The following is a 22,029-nucleotide window of genomic DNA, read 5'->3' on the forward strand; positions in this document are numbered from 1 at the left end:
GCTTCAGGCTGCTATTATTTTAAGTAGAAACTATTTATTGTCAATGTTACTACAGTATATATATTACACTGTAAGCCAACAATACACTAGAGAAATAGCAGGTAATGTTAAACATAATGAAACATTGCGGTATGGATACCAACAACCATTTTGTATGTGATTCACCTTGTTCAATTCTAATAATCCCATTGACTTGGTGAGCATAGCTAAACAAAAGAAACAATTACTTGAGTAGGCCCACATGAAGGTAGCTTGAAAGCTCAGTACTAATAGAGCTTAGAAACAAAATCTTTCTTTCTAAAATACTGAAAGCTTCAAATAGCTGCTTGGGCAAGTTTTAAATTTACTTCAGTTCCAGTGAAATGAAAATTCCTAGTTTGCTTTAAAACAACAACAACAAAAAAAAAACATAATTTTTCTTTATAATTTCTTAAACAGCAGTGGTTTGCTATGTGCTGCAGCTGCAAAGCCAATATAACGTAAACCCTGCTTTCTTTCCTAGGGTTCTGTTCATTGGTCTACAGGTTAATTTGCAAACTGCATGGAAAGAACCAGTATTTCTCTCATTTCCTTCTCTACTTCTATTTTCCCTTGGTTCTTTCATAATTTTTGTCCTTTCCTACGCGATGTGTTTTATACCTCCTTCTGTATACTATTTTCATGTCATTCTGCCTCCAAACTGAATATATAAAACCAAGCATGCCATGAAAAAAATCATTTGGTTATTTTAAATAAAACTTCTCACCTATAAGAAGCTGTCCTAAATCCTTACAGGACTGGTAAAACACAACTTGAAACGTAGTTATATCTTATATCCTTGCTGAATTTCCAGTTTTCTGAAGCCTACTTCTGAAAAAACAATTGGTTTCAGTTCTTCCTCCCCTTCACAGTCCTTCCTTCTTTAATCTTAGAAATGACTAAAAAATTCTTAACCATTTAACCATTAAATTCTCACCTGAAATCAACACACAAAAATTTCCACTACCCTCATCAACTCCCCTTCCCCTGTAAATCCTATAAACAGTGTTTTGTAATGAAACTTAGGGAACTTTAAATACACACTATAAACTGCATGATATTAAGAACCATGTTTGTGTGCTGCAGCTGGCTTCTGAAAAGCTGCTACATTTTCAAACGCTAACATCTCTTATCTGAGATATTGTACATGTTAATGCAAGATCTATTAATCCTTTTCAACATGAACTAAAACCTGCTTGAAGAAAATAGCTTTACTTACTAGTGAAAAAGGTACTGTCAGTTGCTCCCACCATAGAAAAGATACCTAACGCACTAAGCAATTTTTCAAACTACTGTAGTTATTTCATGTGTGAACAACTTACTGAGAACTGTGACAAGATTTGAAAGGGTGTGGAACGGTTATCAGGATCCATATACAATAACTTCATGTTGATAGTTGTCACTTGTCATATCCTTGGAAATATATACGGAGAAGATTTACAGACATTGCATTAGAGCTCATATTTAGCAAATTTTCCCGATGTATTTTTTTTTTTTTAATTTCAAATACATGTTTACATATGCAAAACAAGGAAGGCATATAAAAAAATACTTAGCTTCTCACCTGAGAAAACGTTGTCCTATTAACAACGCCTGAGACACCGAGTAAAGAATATATTTACTAATGTCTAAGCATTCCATTTCTTTTCGCAAAATAATAATAATTAAAATCTTAATACTGGGGACAAATATTAACTTGCACAGAGACATCCCTTAGAATTTAATAGATGCATGTGCCCCATCAAGTTTTTCATACCTTTTACCAGCAGCCTGGGCATCAACAATTTATAAAAAGAGAAGCAGAAAAGCAAACAAACAAACCAAGGAACAAACAATCAAAAAATTAACTTGTTTCATAACTGATACATTCCCTGGGATCATTTGGAGCAATAGCTGTGCTACTCATTGGCAAAAGAAGGTTGCCAGTTTTTTTCTTTATCTGTTTATAAACAAACCTTTCTACTGTTTCCTAAGAAAAACATGTGACAGAACAGATGCACAGATTTCTGTTTTGCCTTATGTATTATTTAGAAAAGTTTAAAGAAAATTATTTATTTATTTACTTAAATAAAGTCATGTTATGTGCATCAGGGAAAAAAAGCCCACCTCATATATAACATAAAGTTCTAGTTATTTCTGCAGACTGACAATCAAGAAGAAAAGCAAGAGCCACCCAACACCTTAGGCAACTTTGCTGAGGTATTAAGATCAGAAGGCACTTTCATTTTTACAGAATGGCTTTTTAAACAGGAAATCTTATAAGCCATACTTAAAAGTTCCACTGATAAAAGATCATTTATTATAGGGTGAGTTGATTTCATTCTTTGAGATATCTGATATGTATTCTGTCAGTCCTCTGAATGCTATTACAGTTAGAAACAATGTATTCTTTGAAATCTTTAAACAACACATGCAGAGGAGGGGTTTAGCAGAAATGTAGTTGTATGGGATCCACTGGCTGTTTAATATGTCTCCATTGCATTTTGGAAAAAACCTTTTTTTTTGGTGAAAGATACAGTGTAAATAAAAAGAGCAAGAACATCAGTCCTTAGTTACTATATTTATGTGCACATATACACAGCCTTGTGACTCTTTCATGGGCAGAATGCCATTGACTTTCCTATAATTTCAAGCGAGTGATTTATGTGATCAGGTGAAGACATGTACATGATATTTTTTCAGCTCATTTCCTCTCTAGGACTGTGCTTTAATTTGGAGAGAAATCTAGGTTTCTACCAGCCAACCTGCATACTGTTTGAAACATGTTTAATGTTTTGGTATTATGATTGAAGCAACTGTCAAAATATTCAATTCCCTGTTTTGCACAGATGACATCAACTTGGATGTAGCACAAAGATGTTGTGCTTCTTAAACCCTTGTATGCTCCCTCTGGGAAGTGTGAGTGCATTGTTGTCATATATATAAATCCAGTGTAAGACTAATCAATGTTTATAAAAAGAACGACAAATTGTTGCACAATAGGCAGTTGGAGAAAAAACATGTGCATCTGTTGTATTATACAAGCCACATGCAGTACACTAAATAGATAAATGAGTAACAGGAATCATTTGCTAACTATGACTTTGAAAATGTAAATCAGAAGGACCAAGGTGAAGAACAGATAGTCCCAAGTCTAACTAGATGTTCTGTGCCAGTCAAACAGCCAGCCAAAACAGGTCTTTTCCTCAGCCAATTGTTTTAATGCTGCAAGTGGATGACACTCCAAATGTCCTCCTCTTTCTCTGCAGGGAGCTTTCCAACTCAAAAAGGCACCTAGTCTCTGAATTCAAGAGATGAAAACAAAAATTTCATCTTGCTAATGATTGCCCTACAATCCATATGACTTTTCAGTTCAGGTTTTGTCTGTATCCTGAATGGATGCTGCAGGTCTTTGGCAATTTTACCACTGGGGAAGAATCCCCTTGGCTAAACTAAGGATGAGCTTAGAAACTAGCTGGGGTATTGCTTCATAAATCCACGCCTTTGGACCACAATGACATGCATCAACTGGAAATGGACTGCTTTGTTACAGCAATCCAATCCTGAAAACAGAAGCTATATAATTCTCCATTATGCTGCCTTGAAGAGATTCCCTGTTCCCTGAAGACATTATTTGTATTAAGTATGCATTAGACAAGGTTTGCAATAATTAGCTACCAGTTCTTTAGAAGCCCAGCCCCTTCTGGAAATGTCTCAATGCTGTTAGAAATAAGGTAACACAGTATTTATTATACAGGAATAGATATAAACAGTAAAGTAGTACAGTATAAACTGTACTACAGTTTATGAGCTTTATACTGTAAACAGTATAAACTCATAATTTCTCATTCTGCAAGCTGAGTTTATGTCTGAATTCTCTATATAAGGTAGTAGGAAGAACTATTGATGGAATTGATTGTCATCAACTGAATTAGTACAAAACAGTTGGTACTGCTGAATCAGCAAGGAGATATGCATTATTTATGTCTCCCTTTTCCCATCATCTTATTCTATTAGATTTGTCTAACAAACCACAAAGGAAAAAAAAAAACCAACATAAATTAAAAATCCCAGTCTAACAAATGCTGTGCACAGGTGAATTTTTATTAATGATGATTTATAGAGAAACCAAAATACAAATTGTAACCTACATATAAACCAAATAGCACTCAAAGACTCATTTTCTCCTCACACATGATCAGCACCCAATAATGGACACAGCAAACAAAATGAACACCCTCATGAATCAGGTATTTTGCAGTTCAGTCCATCTGATCCTCTGAAGCATGCAGAAGAACAGGATCATGTTCCAAATTGAAGCTAACCTCTGTTGGCCTCACAAGTTCAAGATACACTCCTTGAAGCCAGAGTTTCTCTTTAAACCTATTAAAAAAAAAAAGCCAGTTAATATTTCCTATATTTTAAAATGGTGGCTGTTGCAGCATTTCCTTTCATAATCAGCACCATGGTAGTTAACATAGGTTGTTGGTCTTAAAGCAGTAAGAGATCAAAGAGCAAATGCAAAGTGACTCCAGACAGAACATAAATTATCCTAAAACTATCTTACTGACGATAACAAATAACCAGAGAGTACTTTAGGTATAATGAACAAAAGAGATTTTTTTTTTTTTAAAAGAGAATTTTAATCTTTCTGCATGATCTACATGTTTTAATCATACTGAATTCTATGTTAGCACCACAGAAAATTAACATGACCTTGCATTTGATTTCATTGCTTTGGAATACCCATCACCTCACAGTGATACAGAAAACACAGAACAAAACACAAGGGATCAACGCTTGATCGGTCATACATTAGGGAAAGCATGTAGGCAGCTTCTGAAACATGAACAGCTTTTTTTTATCAACATATGAAATAACTTTGCTTTCCATTTGCATGGTGCTCTACAACTAGATAGGTAAACCTCAAGAACTGATGAAAGAAAAAAAATTGCTCTTGCTCTTTTCTATGACCTTTTGCATAATACTCACTATGTATGAAAAAATATATATATTTAGATATTTTCAGGAAGCAAATGCATTTTTATGTGACCAGTGTAAAATTAATATTTTGAGCAGACCATGAAGGAGAAGCCTGACAGCAGTCCCACAGGGTGTCAACCACTTTTCAAAGTTATATTAACCATTACTTCTTCCTTGAGACCCACAGGGCCTCTTTTCCATTATATTGCTCCAAATAAGTTCAAGAAATAAAGCTATTTTACCATACCTAGTGAAAACATCTTTTCACTGTAAAACAGTGAAACTCTTACTAGTTTCAGTCATGCAATACACATGATCAGTAGAGCTGTTCAGTTATTTTATGCTGAAAACCTCTGACAGCAAAACTGTATATATAAATCTTTTCCCAACACCCAAGTCCCAATCTTATGTCATCTTACCTGATGTTTGCAATGAAACAATGAACTGACAATGGAGTAAACTAGATTAGTAACAGTCCCAAGATATAAAAACTCTCTCTCACCCCTGAACGCATTACTACAAAGCACGTGAAGTTCTAGCATTATAAACTACAGTTGGCTATCAGAGCCTAAATTCAGAAGGCAAGATACAATCTTGTGCAGGAAGTCAACACAAAGACTATTGACTTTAAATACCGTACTTAATCTCCTCAAAGTGCATAATGGAAGGCTTTGGCATCTTAAATCAGTTAATGATTGCTCCTGTGCTAGTAGGATTGCTACTAATACTTCTAAAAAGATGCTTACCTAGTAGAAAATTTTGCTTGCATATTCATTTATTGAGACTTCATGTTCTAGATGTATGGCATTGAAATGAGGCCTACTGTCATAAGGAACATTTTCCTTTTGCTTATTAAAGGTCCAAAATATTACAAATTTCTGCATGGCACAGCAGACAAGGAGCTGCTTTATCAACTTCACAACTTTGTCCTGGAGGCTTCAACTATTTTATTCATTAATACATCACAATTTTTAAATGTAGATCACATAACATGAGATTATTTTGCAGACAAATAGTCCTTCACTGCGGTCAAATTCTACCTGCGTATTACGATTACTTAGAGATCCAATATTTGGTTAATATGCTGATCTTTCACATAATAAGAAATCAATGGCTACTAGAGGTTTTTGTGCACGTTTCTTTTACCATTTTAATAAACAATAATAATAATGAATAATATACTGCAGCAATACAAGAGAATTAGTGTCTATGCATATATATATATATATATGCACATACAGAAAATATCAACTGCTCTACTTAGGCAACATGCTCTTGCAAAGAAAATGATTCAAGGCTTATGCAAAATGTACAACAGTGTTCTGCAAATGTTAAATAGGGAAGTTATGTATAGCAACTACTTTCTCCCTTAAAAAGGAAATGCTAATGGGCTAAAAATCAGTGTTTTCTAATGTCATGTCAAAAGCCCATCTGCACAACGAAGGAAAAATACTTAAGTGATATCAACCTGAACTTCTGGAATACTTTTTACCTTCGAGTTGTAGGTAATATTGTTCAGTTGTAGGTTAATATTAAGATTAATATAGCTAGATATAAAAAATAAATCACCAAACTAAATATCTTGTTCCACATAAATTCACTTCTCTATTGTATTACAAGGTCTTTAAACTAACAAAATTTTATACCTTTTAATGCAGGATTAAGCACAAAAAGCAGTCACAATATGTGCTTCATTTCCATTATGCAAAAATTCATAGGAACAGAAAGAGTGTTTGATGGGTGCTTCATAAATTAAAGTTTTTAGAGCTATTTGAGTATTACAAGATGTAGCACAGAGTAAGCTGCAAATTACCTTAATGGGAGATGTTTAGTGAGTGGCCTTTGATCTCTCACATAAAATGTGTCCTGGGTTTGTAGTAGTTCACCTGTGGTGACATTCACTTTTTCTGAAAAATATCCATCTTTCCATTCTGATTTAGTCTGAGTTACAGTGGAAATTTCTGGGGTTTTATTTTTCTCTGAAACAAGACATTTACATCAGTAAGTGGAAATTAGGTTCTCAATTAATATGCCAATGTGCCTTAAAGCATGCAGCTGGCCAGGGTGAGTCACCTATCACTGTTACAACAGCAGAACAGTGTGCCTTCCCAACTTCATTGCTGGCAACACAGATATATTTCCCAGTATCAGCAAGGACTACATTTCTTTTTAAGAGGTAATAGGTATCTCCTAATTTCTCAATCTGTAAAACAATAGAATGCACATAGGAAATTATAAGGAGCATAAAGCAAAATGTATTATCTTTCTCCAAGAAATATTTCAAGAACTTTAGAACATACACTGATATCTCCAGCTACCACTTGGATATCATCCTTCGTCCAGCAGACGTGGGGTTTGGGTTTTCCATGTATAGTGCAATGCAGGATTAAATCTTCTCCTTCTTGTAGAGTTGTATGTCCAAATTTTTGTATGAAGTTTGGCTGTTTTCCCTGTACTGAAAAAAAGACTAACTTCACTCTACTTTAAATGGCAAAACTAAAGCAACTGAAGCAAAAATCCATTCTCATAGTTAGAACTTTACCACATTCCATGACAAAGAGAGCCTTCATTGACACCTGGAACTCAGGATAACTTGTTTGCAAGACAGGAGTAGGCACACATCATTTATCTATATAATATAAAGTTTGCTGAAACACATGGATATCAAGCATCCAAGAATTTCATGCATCAGCAGTGATATTAGATCCACAGTAATGATAATGAATCACGTTCTTTGCATAGGTAATAGTTAAATATATGTGGATTACTGTGTTTCAGTGAAGAGTAAATAAATATCGCACACAAATTTAAAGGAAAAAGGTTAAGACAGCTAACTTGCATTTAGCATACTGTCATACATCACACTTACTTCGCTTTTTTTTATTCCAATGTTCCAGTCTAATATGTTGTTGAAAAAAAAATATATTGTTCTATATTTACAGCAATGATTACAGCCAGAACATGGTCTCTGTACTACTATCATCAAGATCAATATTTTGGCCATCATTAACACTAAGGCCACACACTATGAGATTATGCAGCACATATTTGATTTAGATGAAGCATGGGCACATAACTGCATTTATTTTGCAATAACCAGAGCACATGAGGTGGAGTTTGTATTGGTTTCATGCCAACTGTAGGAGGACAGATGATACCTGAGCCAATACCAGAGTACAAAGTCTGGCCAATAAAAATTAACTCATCAGAAATGTTTGAAGAAATTTCAGTCATCTGAGTCAGTTTGTACTGATTCAGAGCTTTGCTTCATGTGACAATAAATTTAATGAGCTGTAAAGCTGGATGTACTGAAACATCATATTTCTACCCAAAGTTCCACTTAAATTCTACCTCCATGGCCACATTAAAAGAAGAAAAATACCTCAGAATTCAAATCAAGTATTCATGACACAGGGAATTCAAAGCAGCCCTGATGCTAACACACAGAACACACACAAAGATATATACCACAACAAAAATAAACATTTTGCTTCCCTAATTCTTGTTCCTCTTTATGGTAAACTATAATATATCTCCATAATATTGAGCAAAACTAATCATCAGTCTTTTCAGAAATTGAAGTTACTGAAATGTACTACGAACTATGCCAGCATCACCCCATTGTATTACAATAAATAATTTTGCTTTATGCTATTGTGAAACAAAAAACAGCATACGTCACAAAAGTAGCCAGCAACATCTAAATCCATAATATATGGATTATTAGCCACTGTCCTTTGGATGTATTTGCCTAATGGGGGACTGTCAACATGGTGAGGCAGACATTTTCACCTCCTGTATTAACAAATTCTTTGCTTAGGTGAGCTATTACTCAAAAGAAGCTTTCAATAAAGTCTTAGCTGCGTAACATTCTTCCCATCCTGTAGGTCTGAGGCCACAATACAAAGCAGAAGTATGTGACTTTTACTCTCATACTCTTGCTAACCTAATATAGCTCAGTAGATCAACAGTTGAGTTCTCAGCTGTTGAAAGCTAGCATACACACGCTGCCACCATTGTTACATTGCAGAGATTTGGAGTCTACAGCTTCACTTCAACAGGAGAAACAACCAACCAACCAAAGAATAAAAGATTTGAATGGTACTGTGACAATGATCAATCAGATAACATCTTGATGTTGAATCAGTAAATCAGCAGAACACAGAAACTAAAATGACCAGTTTCTAGACAGCAAAGTGAAAAGTATGTGCAAACAAAACCATGAAGTGGCAGTAACTACAACTCTTTGAGGAACATGCTACAGTACTCAATAAAGGAACATTCTGATGTAAAAAGGAGAGATCTTCCTCTGACAGCAACCTTCAAGAGGAAATATATGATTATATTTCGCCAGTGATTTGCCCATGATATCATAATGAAATGCCAGAATAAGCTAAAACAACTTGCCAATTAAAATTGATTCCTAGGATAGACATTGTATGAACCACAAACGATTAGCAGGAACAGATTTTTTTTTTTTTCCCTGCCTTATGGAAGGAAACAACATTTCAGGCTGTCAGGGCTACTGAAAACCCACTCTGTCAACTTCATCCAAGAAATTTGTCTATTCATTTCATAATATTAAATGTTATATATTTGTTGGAAACAGTACAATTCTGCTGCAAGCTGGGGAACTGGCAAGCATGAAAAGGAAAACTCAGAGGTCTGGAACAATGCAAAAACTGCAGGTGTGGAGAAAACCTGGGCTTGACTTTATCACATGTTTTTTACCACCCCCACTGATGCTCAAGCACAGGTGGTACCAGATCAAGCCAAATTGTTTTCAGCAGCCAGTTTTGATTACTATGATTCACAGTTATTCTTAGTCTGTTTACTCTGTGCACATAATTTCAAATCTCTGAATGTCTTGAAATGTAACGTTAGGAAATTTTCTCAACTTCTAACTGTATCTTCTAAAAAAAATTTAGACTAGACTGAGATTCATACCATTCTGCTCAGAGAATTTGGATTCTGTCAGCATTACTCTTACTTGAAACTGTATTTTATTGTTTGGCGATTTTTGTTTTAGTCAAGCTACTAACACACTCACAAGGAATTTTATTAAGAAACATCAAGTGGGTTGATGATCCCAGCTGATCGGAAATAACCATATCCAGAGCTCAAGTCTCATCGAACACCATGGTATAGCCTCAAAAAGGAAACTGAGCTGTAATTTTTAAAGACAAAACTCCCCCGCACACACAAAATAATACTACCTTAGCCTACCAAAGTCTCCAGAAAAAGGAGCAGAAATAGGCATACCTTACCAGTCATTTGAGAGGAAGCCACCTTCTCCACTGCAGCTCCATCCACATCTGATCCAAAGCCAACCAGAGGAATGCCTCAGCTTCCCTTTGCCTATTGACTCACCTAGGCCAACAATCAGGCTGCTTCTTTTGAAAAATAAAAAGAATTAACCCCTTTCCCCTCCAAATTTGTACACCTTGTGTAAGCACCCTTTCACATAATTCCACTTCTTCTAGTCAGGCAATCTTGTTCACCGCTTTCTTTTTTAATGGGTGCCTGTATATGGGGAAGGAGGAAGGGAGGTTAGGTTAGTAAAGTGCCTAAGCAGACTATTTTTGTTGTGAGTCTGAAGAGATATCTAAAACTGCTTCTTAAGACAGCAGTCAGGATGATGTAAATATTCTTGGATCTTACATTAATTATAGGTTCAAAACTGTGACCGTGGGAGTTCCGTATGGTAAAACAAGAACACAGAAAAAACAGAATTCAAAACACCCATCGTAGTATTCTGCTTGTACGGAATGGTTAAAAGAAGGAGGAAGCAAGGTATACACAAAACAAACTATTTAGAGAAAAAAAAAAGGGGTGGGGGGTGGGGAGAGGGAAGGAGGCTGGCAGGAATTTTCCAGCAATTTTTTGGGGGGAACTCAGAGTCATCAAATCAAGAGTATTTAACCCAGACTACCAACAAAGCACTACTCAGTATTGACTACACCTTTGTTTACAAAGCAAAGCATTAAAAACCAGGACGCTTTCAAGTATCTCGCTGTGTAGTCGGTATCTCTAACCTCTTTCTTTTAAAATTTTATTTCTTGCAGCTATTAAAAATGTGGCTGATATCCACATAATTATTAAAAATTACACATTTTAAAATATTTCTGATTAAAGTTTGATGCAATACAGTACTCACTCTGAGATACGTGAAAATCAAGTTTTGTTAATCTAAAATTCACAGAAATTTCCAAATTCTCTGAGGAAAGTTTTATTGAACAATGAGATTAAAAACTTCTGCACTGATTTAAGATCTATAGACGTGCTACAGTATTTTTACCTTATGTTTATACCTTTTTGATTAATAATTATATCCGACTATGCAAAAATGGTATTTTCAGAAAAGACAATATGTTGGTTTTGACCTTTTACAATTTCACGGTGTCTGTCACATAGTAACAGCATGAATGTAATACTTGTGTGCACCCTTAAATACAATTGTATACTTAGATTTTGAAAGTTGGATTCCTTTGCATCTCACTCTCTTTTAACAACTTGAAAGATGTTATTTAATATTTAAATAGAAGCTTAATTCTAGGATTTAATCCAATAGTAGGAAACTCATTCTTTCACAAATAACACGTTTGAGTAAAAATGAAAGTGGATGTGCTGGCAAGGGCACAGATTATAAGCCACTTCATCTGCTTTTGAATTGAACAGCAAAACTGCTGCTTACTTTCTTTAGAAAGGCAGCTGGCTTCCCTGGGTGACAGGTAATCTACTGGGGTCTTCCATATAATCTTTAGACGCATATAATTTTACTCAGTGTTCAAAGACTGTTATCAGCATTCTAGTCATCCCCATTGGAATAATTTTTATTTTGTCTTTGTTTGACGTAGTTGGAGACAAGACCACCATTGACTTTTTTTTTTTTCTCTCTTTGGTGACGATCTGTTGAAATCTGAGCTACGGAATTTGTCCGTTAGAACTGGCATTTACGGTTCAAGTTGGAAAAGGAGTGTTAACCTCACCAAGCGTGGCTTTTCACTACCATTCTTCCTTGGTAGTTTTGCAGTCAGAGGGCAGCTTTCCTTTAGTGACTTCCTAGACAGAAGTAGCTTAAGAATGTCCTCCTCTAGCCAACAAAATTGAGCATGGATGGTGTTTCAACATCATATCGTAGCAGTGATCATCTACAGGGACATCACATCAATGCAGCTTCCTCATCTGCAAAGTATTCCAGACTATCATCCCAAATCAAGACTCAAATAGCAATGCCTTAAAAAAGTCCATTAAGATAAACTACTTCCATGTCTTGTTCAGTATATGAATAGGAATAGTATACCAATAGGACTTTCAAAATATGATTTTAAAAAAGATAAAAATAAATATGGAAAACACAATCTTTAGCAACAATCCTCATTTCATGAATTATTTAAACTATAACTCAGAAGAACAAAATCGGGTTTTAAATGTTTTTCTGCAAAGGGGGGAAAAAAGTTAACTATACAAGACTAGAAATATGAAGCATGGTACATATGCAGAGTTTTACTGTAAAAGGTAGAATATACTTGTTCATAAGCATACAGAGCATAGATTTGCAACAGTTTGAACAAAATCTACTTTCTCTTGCTCTGAAGCATCTCTTAATCTCTTCCTCTCTCGGAGCAAAGATTACAGTCTTCCTTGCTATGCTTGGGAGTGCGTGTGTAACCCAAACTCCAATATCAGATAACATTACTAGTTAGTTTCTAATAATAATAATAATGAAAAGACTGAATAAATCCCACTTGGGTTCAAAGCTTTCTCTCACCTAATTTTGCAAACTACCTTTAGATATTGTCTGTCAAATCTCACGTGAACCAAGTAACTGAGCTCTCTTCTGCTTGTTCTAAAGCCTTTTAAGTAACATTAAGAATAAGAGCAGAAACAGATTTAATGTAATTTGTATGAGAGAAAAGGTCTGCATAGCTGTTCCCTTGTAATACCTCAGTCTGGATGTACATTAGGAAGGAGAAAGAATACCCCTCTAGGAGTTGTCTGGTTCCTTTTCAACTCATAGAGCTGATTATTGTAAATAGTCTTTCTTGAAGTGCTATCAAGCAATTGGATCTGACTACCAGTCTATATCCAAGCTACCTCTGGTTTCTGCTCCATGACAAGATGAAAAGTTCAAGTTTTTTCACTTCGATGGAACTACAAGTGGGGTTGTGACAAGATCTTCTGAACAGGATTAGAATCCTTGACTCCTGAAGGACAGAAGCTCACCCTGCACTGCTGTTTTACTCCACAAGTGGCTCTCCTCCAACCAAAATGTCAACTTTGTGCTGAACTCACCCACTCACCGTATAAAGATGACAGAACAATGATTATTCTAGCAATGAACTTTCTGTAGTTTTCAAGATGAAGCATCCACACATTAAAACAGAGATGCAGCTTCGAGTCCAGCCTCTACAGAGCTATGACTCTGGTACTAGCTTTGTGACAGTTAGTGAATAATTTAAAGGCCTGATTCTGGAAGTGGCAAGGCAGAAGAGAACATCTTTGCTTTCACTCCTGTTTTTTTGGCTCCCCCCCCCCCCCCCCCCCAATTTTTTCCTTTCTCGGTGCATAAACTTAGCCTCAAGATTGAAGGAAAAAATGCCTGGGAAAGCGATCTGAGTGTTCTATAAAGTTAGCTAGAAAGCAGAAAGCAAATCAAAACAACATCCATGAGTACTTTTAATTTTTGAATGATGGGCTTCTGGAAGAGTCACAATTCTCAGTAAAAACAGAGCACTGAAGGCAGCCATCACCTAAGATTTTTTTTTCAAACAGAAAATAAGCGTTATAAACAGGATACGGTTATCAAGCACTGGCAGCTGTGCAGCAGACAAAACCTTACAGAGTGTAGGAGAGGCATGTGGGGTTTGTTCTTACCGTAATACTACTTAATGTAATGATCAGTTAGGTAAGTCAGCTTGCTCATGAAGGTTTTGCTGAATGTTTGTAACAACTACTAAAGGCAGATAATGTCACAAGGGCATAAGCACACTAAACTGAATTTTACTTTTATGAAAATTGAAACATTCAAAATTGTACTAATTAAAAATAGTTTTATTGTGAAATGGAAAGTAAACTTTTAGAGAAGTGATTTTTATAGCTGGGAGATGGAACAACCTTTTCAGGAGATGACTGAACTCAGAAAATTGTTCGTTCAGGGTTTAGTTAAATATTTTGTTCTGTCATTTGCCCACCACCTCCTCTCCTCTTCCTCCAGCTCCCTCTTATAGTTGTGAGGTTGTATTCCCTTAAGAACTTCTCCTGTTTCAAAGTTACAAGAATTTTAATAAAGTTACAGTCACTGGGCCAGAATATCTAAATGTCAGTGTTCAATTTCATTGGCGCCCTGCAATTTGCAATATGTATTCTGCTCACAGCATGCTGCACAGTAGAAGGCTTATTTTCTTTCAGCAAAATGTGGAAGAGAAAGTAAATATTTCCTCTCTCTAAATTTTCCACACCACCATAATCATAACATGAAAGAAGAAAGATTATGAAAGAATATTTCATAATATGAAAGATGAAAATCAAAGATGCAGGAAAAATCATGTGTCTTCCTCTCAATTGGTTTTACCGTACTTAAACAAATACTAGAAGTAAAGAAGAATTCAAGTGACATTTAAGGATTTATGAATGAATTCTTCCACTAGCAGTTATGTTGCTTTTATCAAATATTTAAGCAAAGTACTTAATAAATAACATCTACGGCTGTCCTGGTCAAGAATGAAATGCAATATGTTGATAAATTTCTGTTTTGGATTAACTACTTTGAAGTTACAGAAGAATTCTATTTGACTGATCTTTTAATTATTTTTTGGTGTGAGTATACTTTTGAGTATTTCTACAATGTGATTGTTTGAAATAAGTGCATTAAAATTTTTAAATGTGCATAAATGCTCATTTCATAAACTATTATTTTTCTTTTCCTATATATTAACAATATGGAGAACTATCATAAATATTTATAATTTTAATTTTTAAGAAGGCAGAGAAGTATCACAAGCATCTCTCTAAGCAGATGGATATGTTGGAAGGTCTCATTTTGTAAGCATGTACAGGTTTTGTTCTACTGTATGCTAAGTGCTGCTTATACAAATCCTGACAATTCTGGGTCAAATCTCTGTAGTGCAGATTATCACATCTCTACTGGAACTACTGCAGCTTTTATTTGTGGAGACGATCCTCTGGAATGAGACTGAAATTTAAATCTGATCTATGGCAGTGCAATCATGAATATTACCATTTTATACTAAGAAGCTTTACCTTACAGATAAAAAAAATAAAAATAAAGGTAGATGAGAAAAATGTCATTGGAAATAATAAATCTTATGTTTAAAATAAAATTCAGTGTCCTCCTTCATCCCCACCAAAAACTGTATCATAAAAAATATGTTGATCTGAGTGCACTACCTGTGTGTATTTTGACATGTAATAGCCAGTAAAACTGTTTTCAACACTTCATATTGCCAACATATTTAGAATGGAAACCGGGTCTTAGATTCTAGAAAATCTTTGTAACTTATTTTTATCTCAACATCACTATGAGAAAGAAAAACAATCATATAATACTGGTATTAAGAAACAAGCAATATATCGAGCGTGGCATAGAAGTAGTTTGGTACAGATGGTGAAAGATTCAGTGTAGGACAATAAATTTCATGTTGCCTTAGCATGTGAGAATTAAGTCCAGTGCAGTCAATATTGTACTTTTGTGAATAGCCAGTACATTAGTGATATGCTAATATAGATGACACACAGCATTATCCAGTCTATTCTTGTAATAGGTGGCCTGTTACCTTTCACGTGGAGAATGGCACTTGATGATATGGTGCCACTAGAATTTTTAGCCCGAACAACATAGAGGCCAGCATCTTTATCACACACCTTCTGAATGAGTAAAGTATGCTTTGTCTCCTTTTGTAAAAGCGTTAAGTGCTCATCTGCAGTCAGTTTCTGGCCCTTCTTGTACCTGAAGCAGAGAGTCAGTTTTCAAGTCAGATTTGTATCATTGTATGTCAAGCAGAAACTTCCAAATTCAGAAAACCTCTAGAACACAAAGTTGGCAGCAAGAGAGAGTTCACTGTCATGCTCTCAATCCTCATTTTTCCAAATTATATACAAATATGGATGCATATTTAAATTATTCAAATTGTTGGAGAAGACAATCTTAACACTAGAAAACGTGGCTCTGAAAATGGTTTTGCATTGACAAGTCACCCAGTTATCTCACTGCAGTAGTCAAGGAGAGAGTAGCACAAAGGCCCGTCCCCTCAATTTTTTGCTGAAACATTTTTGCTAGTAAGGTGTTCAGTCAATCCATATTCAAATCAGGGGAAATAGCATCTTAAATGCACAAGCAACATACAAACTTTCTGTCTTATAAAGAACTTTCTAAACAGTCAGGGACCCATTCCTCCACACGAGCCCACTTACGTTTACTTAGCTCACATAACAGACAGAACAACGTATCGTGACTTATTTCAGAAAATTGGTGTCATATTCTAACACTTGAGGATCAGTCACCATGTATTGGTATTGACTCCTGATTTATGAATTGGAAGTGAGAGAAAATTCTGGCTCTTCTTGCCTGATAGTGTTTCAGTATAAGCTGCTTTTAACCTAATCCAAATGCATACATGATTTTCCAACTATATATCCAACAAAGTGTCTATATCAGTACAAAATACATGGTATTGGTGTTACCATACTAATTTTTTTTTATCACAAAGATATTAATTTTCTATTTTCATAAATTTATCATTTGCAAAATGCTTTCAGTTGAATGTTATTCTTAAAAAGACCATGTATCATCAGTATACATACTTTTGAGCTAAATTAATGCTTTCTTATGATAAAACAAAATTGAAGGTACCTCGTTTCACCAGCAATACTCCTCAAAGTGCAGAATAATTGGATTTAAATTAAATTTATTGATACCAATAGAGTATACCACCAAGGCTGCAGAGTCCAGTATTTTTCTCAGTGCTATAGAAGAAAATTCAGCTTACTAAGAGCTTATAGTTTACTTATTTTGTCTTCTGCACAATATATATGTTTTACATGTGTAGTATTAGAAATGTCTTCAAGTTAAGGTTATTAAGAGGCATATCTTACTTTAATCCATTAAAGGAAGGCCTCCACTGTGAAAGGCTAATGGAATAAGCCAAGGAATGGCAAACAAGGTAAAAGTTTATGAAAATAGGCCAGCAAATACAGGACTAACACTGAAATCTCGGAATCCTGCCTCCTCTTTCAGTCCCTATCTATCTTTGCATGGAACTTATAAAAAGTCATATTAAAATATGTTTGTATTAAAATATCTGTATTTCTCACAATAGAGTATAAAGAAATCTAATTAGACATATAGCCATTCAGAGTGAGAGACAGAGAGAGCAAGTATTTCATATTAAACGGGTACTCATAGTGTAGACACTAGAGTTTTGGTTTTTTAACCTGTAACCTCTCCTGGTTTTGACAATTCTTTCACTTATATGTATATATGTGTGTGCACCCCTATACATAGTGACTATAAATATTTGTGTCTGTCTGTATATTGTGGCAAGTTCCTGAAACAACACAGGTGAATTACTTACAGTAAATCTGGATTGAGTCTTTCTTTTAAGACATTACTGAACAAGTGGATTGTTATAGCCTAGAACATAAAAAGTTCTTGACATACTTGCTCAAAGAATGTTGGATATGCTTGCAGTTGTTTGATACTCTCATTATTCATAAAATCATAAGATTATTTCAAGTAGGTTAATTGTTAAAACAATTTTGAAAGTGGGAAACATGCAGAACTGTGGAGTGGTAAGGATACAAGCCATTTATTATAGTCTATAGATTAATGAATATAGATATAAGTGGTTCAATGTGCCTCACTAATAGGTATATTTAGTTTTTCTCGTTATAATCTACCCACCATGTCAGTGTAGGCTCTGGGAATCCTGTTACTTCTACTTCCAAGGTTACTGGAGAACCTTCCATGACGGTTACATTAGAGAGAAGCTGGGAGAAGTTAGGCGCCTGTCCAGTTAGGCTGGCCATGCTGTTCTTTTCTGATGCACTTTTAATCTCTTCTCGGGTAACCATCTGCCTCTGACAGCTTCTGGTGGCGTCTGATTGAAACATGAAACCTGAGAATGCATCAGGCAAAGCATGCAGCCTGTCCTGGGTTTTAGTACAGTTATTCAAGTCATGCAATTGTTCTTGTGCTTCTGCCATGCTTTTACAAAGTTCAAGGTGTTGCAAGTGTGTTTTGCACACTTCACTCCTCATGCTATATACTGGTTTGGCATTCACTGTGCAGGAAGCAGTGCTAGCCTCAGATACTGCTCGTAAACTATAAGCCAAAGGAGCTTCTGCTCTGACTTTTGGATCAGAATCTGCTGAAGAGATATAAAACTTCTCAAACTGATCAGATGGAATTTCCATTCTAATATTTGTAGCATCAGCATAAGCAGAATTTGTTAAGAGATCAGATGCTTCCATCAACTTTTTACCAATAGTGTTTTTCTGTATTTGCAAGCTATAGGAACTGGCATGCGGATTATGAGAACTACAACAGCACTGCTCTTCTAGCTCTGTTTCAGAAAATAAGACGTTGGATTCTGGTGTCTCAGAAAGTGGTGGCAAAGAGATATCATCAGGTGATATACACTCATATTCATCTCCAGAGGGTATTTCTTCTGCCAGGAACTCAGTCTGTGAGCTCTTCTCTTTCGCTGAAGATGGCAACTCTGCATCCTGTGAAACAAGATCCTTACCAGCTGGGCAGATAATTGGAATATCAGCCAATTTATTCCTCTCCTTAAATTAGGAGGGGACAGAACAGAAGTGAAAGAAGAAAAACAGAGAGAGGAAGAATGAGTTACTGTTCTAAGCATCGCCTTTTCATGCAGAAGCTATAAACAATATTTGAAATATTTCCTCTAATTAAGCTTAATTATTCTGAGAAGCAGGAGGAAACACGAGGAAAGGATAGTCATTAGAAAAGTTTGCAGAAGTTAACTGGAATTTCTAACTGTTTGGATGGACTAGCAGAAAACATAGTACAAGAACTTAATAGAGCAGTAACAATAAAAATACCTCTTTCTGTAAACAAATGACAACTTGTGGATTTCCTGCTCTTTTTATGAGTGCTTTTTATAAGAGCATTTGTAGTGTGTGCATGTGTGTGTGTGAAAGATGGCATAATGACGTCTCAATGGGAAACAGTTACATAACAAAAAATAGATTAACAGCTAAGTTACTGGACTTCTGTTATTTGAGAGTCACTGGTCATATTCAAGATTTACAATTAAATCTTTAAGATATTTTTTCAAGCATTTTATCTTTTCCTTATTTTGTGACAGTTGTTACAAGATCTTGTTCAGATATTAACAGAAATTAATGGTAAAATTATTTTTTATTTCCTTGAACCCATCATATTTTACAAGTAATTGGATTTATCATGAGTGCATTCACTTCAATTGCAAAACATCAAAGACATTTGATTTATTATTGTCTGCCTCTTGATTTTTGTTTAGTGTGTAACCACATAGTCGGGCCTATCAGGCTTCACTTGTGTCGGGGCTCACAGCAAAAATGTTCACAATATTTTCTTATGGTATTCTCTTGCTCTCTTAAAAATATATTTAATCCACTAAGCAATGTTTCTGTCACCTATAAACTGTTCATTCAAAGCTATTGTGTGGTACACCCGGTGTCTTTGTTCTCCAAATCAGACTTCTTTGGCAGTACCCAGTACACAACTGCAGCAGCACAGTTGTTTGGACTTTTTTTGTTTTGTTTTGTTTTATTGCTTTATTATAGAACCTAATCATTGGAATGCTAATTACCACAGTAAAAGAAAAAAACAGTACCTCACATGCACACTTGGTCTGTACACACGCACCCATATCTGTAGATATGGTAAAATTAATACAGATTTTTTTCTAAGTTAATAAAATCATTATTTAAAAGCCAGGTGACCGGTGCCAAGTATGCAAATGAATGAATGGAAGAAAGTTTGTTTTTTACTGTGTCTATTTTATCTAAAACATTCATTTCACTTGTAAGATGAAGCTCAAGTTTGTGTATTAAGTGCTTTCCACATGCATCCTCTGAAGATGAGCACCAACTCCCAAAATATCTTTGAATATGAATATATCATGGATGTAAACATAATAATTCTCTTTCCAATTTAGTGAAATATGTCAATTTTTCACCTTTCCAATTACTAAGAAAAAAATAAATACTTGAGTTGCTTCTTCACTTGGCATGTATTCAAATTTTTTACTGGGGTTCTAACTAATTGTCAACTATTCCTAAGAAATAGTTATTTTTAGCAATAGATTTCAGTTTGCTTATACAATGTATTTTTCTTGGGTTTGCAAATTTGTCATCCAGCTCTTTTATCCTTACCAGTATTGTTCTAAGTAACCATGTCAGTTATAAGCCTGACCAGATTTGCAAGCCTTTCTTAAATTAAGTTTTAATAGACACTTTGGCAGCAAAAATCAGGCTATTATAGTTTGAATTGCACTAACAAATTTAATAAACCAAATCTAATTAAATATTAAGTTAAGTGTCTCAAGAATATTACATTCTGAGCAGGTATATGTAAAAAGCATAGGTCAAAATGTCCAAATTGACAGTTTCTACTGTCTGAATGAAATTAATGATCCAGATCCATCCTATTGAAGAGCATATGTATATGTGCACACATTGACATACGTTTGGGCAACTATGGGAAAGCCAAAACGATGTTGGAGTCCTCCACTAACTAATCTAGTATCCTAGTGCAGGGCTGTGCTGCCAGTTTCATGGTCAACACATCTCGGGGGCAGGCTACAGAATAGAGCAGAGTTATTCCAAACACTGCTGCTGTGCTGATGAAAAAAATTGCAGGTGGGCAGTGAGCCAACCGTCAGACAGGTTTTGGCAGCATGAGGTCTTTCAGCCCTGGTGTGATACCTGCAATCAAATAAGCACGAGAAGTACCCACTTTCTAGAGGGTGCTACTTATTACTGAAGCAAATTAATACTGCAAAAATAGCTTGCAGAAGTGTAGACAAAATTATATACTGTTGGCTCACTGGATGAGAGGCTGGGAGTGGGCCAGGTCTTTTCTCAGAAGGCATGAAAATGGAATACAGAAAAGCCCTAGTAAGAAGAAGCTGCTACTTCTTTAAGTGAAGTATGGTGTGATGAAAAGACTGGAGGTATCATAGTTGCCATACTTCACATCTGATATTTGCTGTTCTACATACCCTTTACTTCTTCCATCGGCAGCTGATGTGCAGTCTGACAAGGACTGACAGGGCTGTGGCCGAGCAAAATAGGAAATAGAGCTATGGCCATCTGCTGGGTGAGGTGATTTTCCGGAGGGTGGCTTTTTGGAACAGACAAAATTCTGAGTGAAATCTAGGCTACAAGTCAACGGTGAAACTCTCATTGGCTTGGAACAGAGGTGACAAAGTTAATTAAACTCAATTTTGGCTCATCAGCAGAGAAGAGGATATTCTGTATTGAACTGAAGGGAATGTTAATGTTGTTTGAGTCTCTATAAAACACAACTTAATGTCTTGTAGTATTGGTCTACATTATCAGCTTGCAAAATAGAAATTTTAGAGCTCTAAATCAATTGCTAATGCATCCTACCTTTGTAAAGACTTATATATACTAACATCCATTCACATGTTCATGAAAGATTTCACATAGTGAATTATTTACTTTTGCAGACCAAGACCCCAAGGCATCAAAATGTTCTATAAGATAAAGGAATTAAAGTCAATTATATTTTTTATTTTTGTAAAGCCTGTCTTTCTAAGACTACATTTATTCATTGACAATTTGAAATCTTTCACGTTCATTTACCATGTATTCATAAATAAGACATTCGTCTTCTAGAACTTCTACCATTCTAATACATACCTAATAACTAATTTGCTTTTGTGTATGATCTTCAACATGCAATTCATACTTCAGAACTTATGATCTCTGTTGCATGGAATTTTGGCAACTGAAATGTAACTAAAGTGTTTTGATGTGAGAGTGAAGTAAACT

At 35.3% G+C, this 22,029-nt stretch overlaps 1 protein-coding gene across 1 annotated transcript in view; it reads right to left on the bottom strand.

Annotated features, from left to right (window-relative positions):
* Positions 1 to 4,080: 4,080 nt before the first annotated feature.
* Positions 4,081 to 22,029, bottom strand: part of CCDC141 (coiled-coil domain containing 141) — an 84,369-nt gene continuing 66,420 nt past the window's right edge. The window contains exons 27-32 of the mRNA XM_083841090.1: positions 17,903 to 18,789; positions 15,777 to 15,949; positions 7,281 to 7,435; positions 7,054 to 7,183; positions 6,794 to 6,959; positions 4,081 to 4,380 (exon numbers count right to left, since the gene is read on the bottom strand). Coding sequence (XP_083697216.1) covers positions 4,260 to 4,380; positions 6,794 to 6,959; positions 7,054 to 7,183; positions 7,281 to 7,435; positions 15,777 to 15,949; positions 17,903 to 18,789 — 1,632 coding nt within the window. The 3' untranslated portion in view covers positions 4,081 to 4,259. The remainder of the gene's footprint in view (positions 4,381 to 6,793; positions 6,960 to 7,053; positions 7,184 to 7,280; positions 7,436 to 15,776; positions 15,950 to 17,902; positions 18,790 to 22,029) is intronic.

This window comes from Anser anser (genome assembly GCF_964211835.1).
Source record: "Anser anser genome assembly, chromosome: 6".
NCBI classification, from domain to species: domain Eukaryota; kingdom Metazoa; phylum Chordata; class Aves; order Anseriformes; family Anatidae; genus Anser; species Anser anser.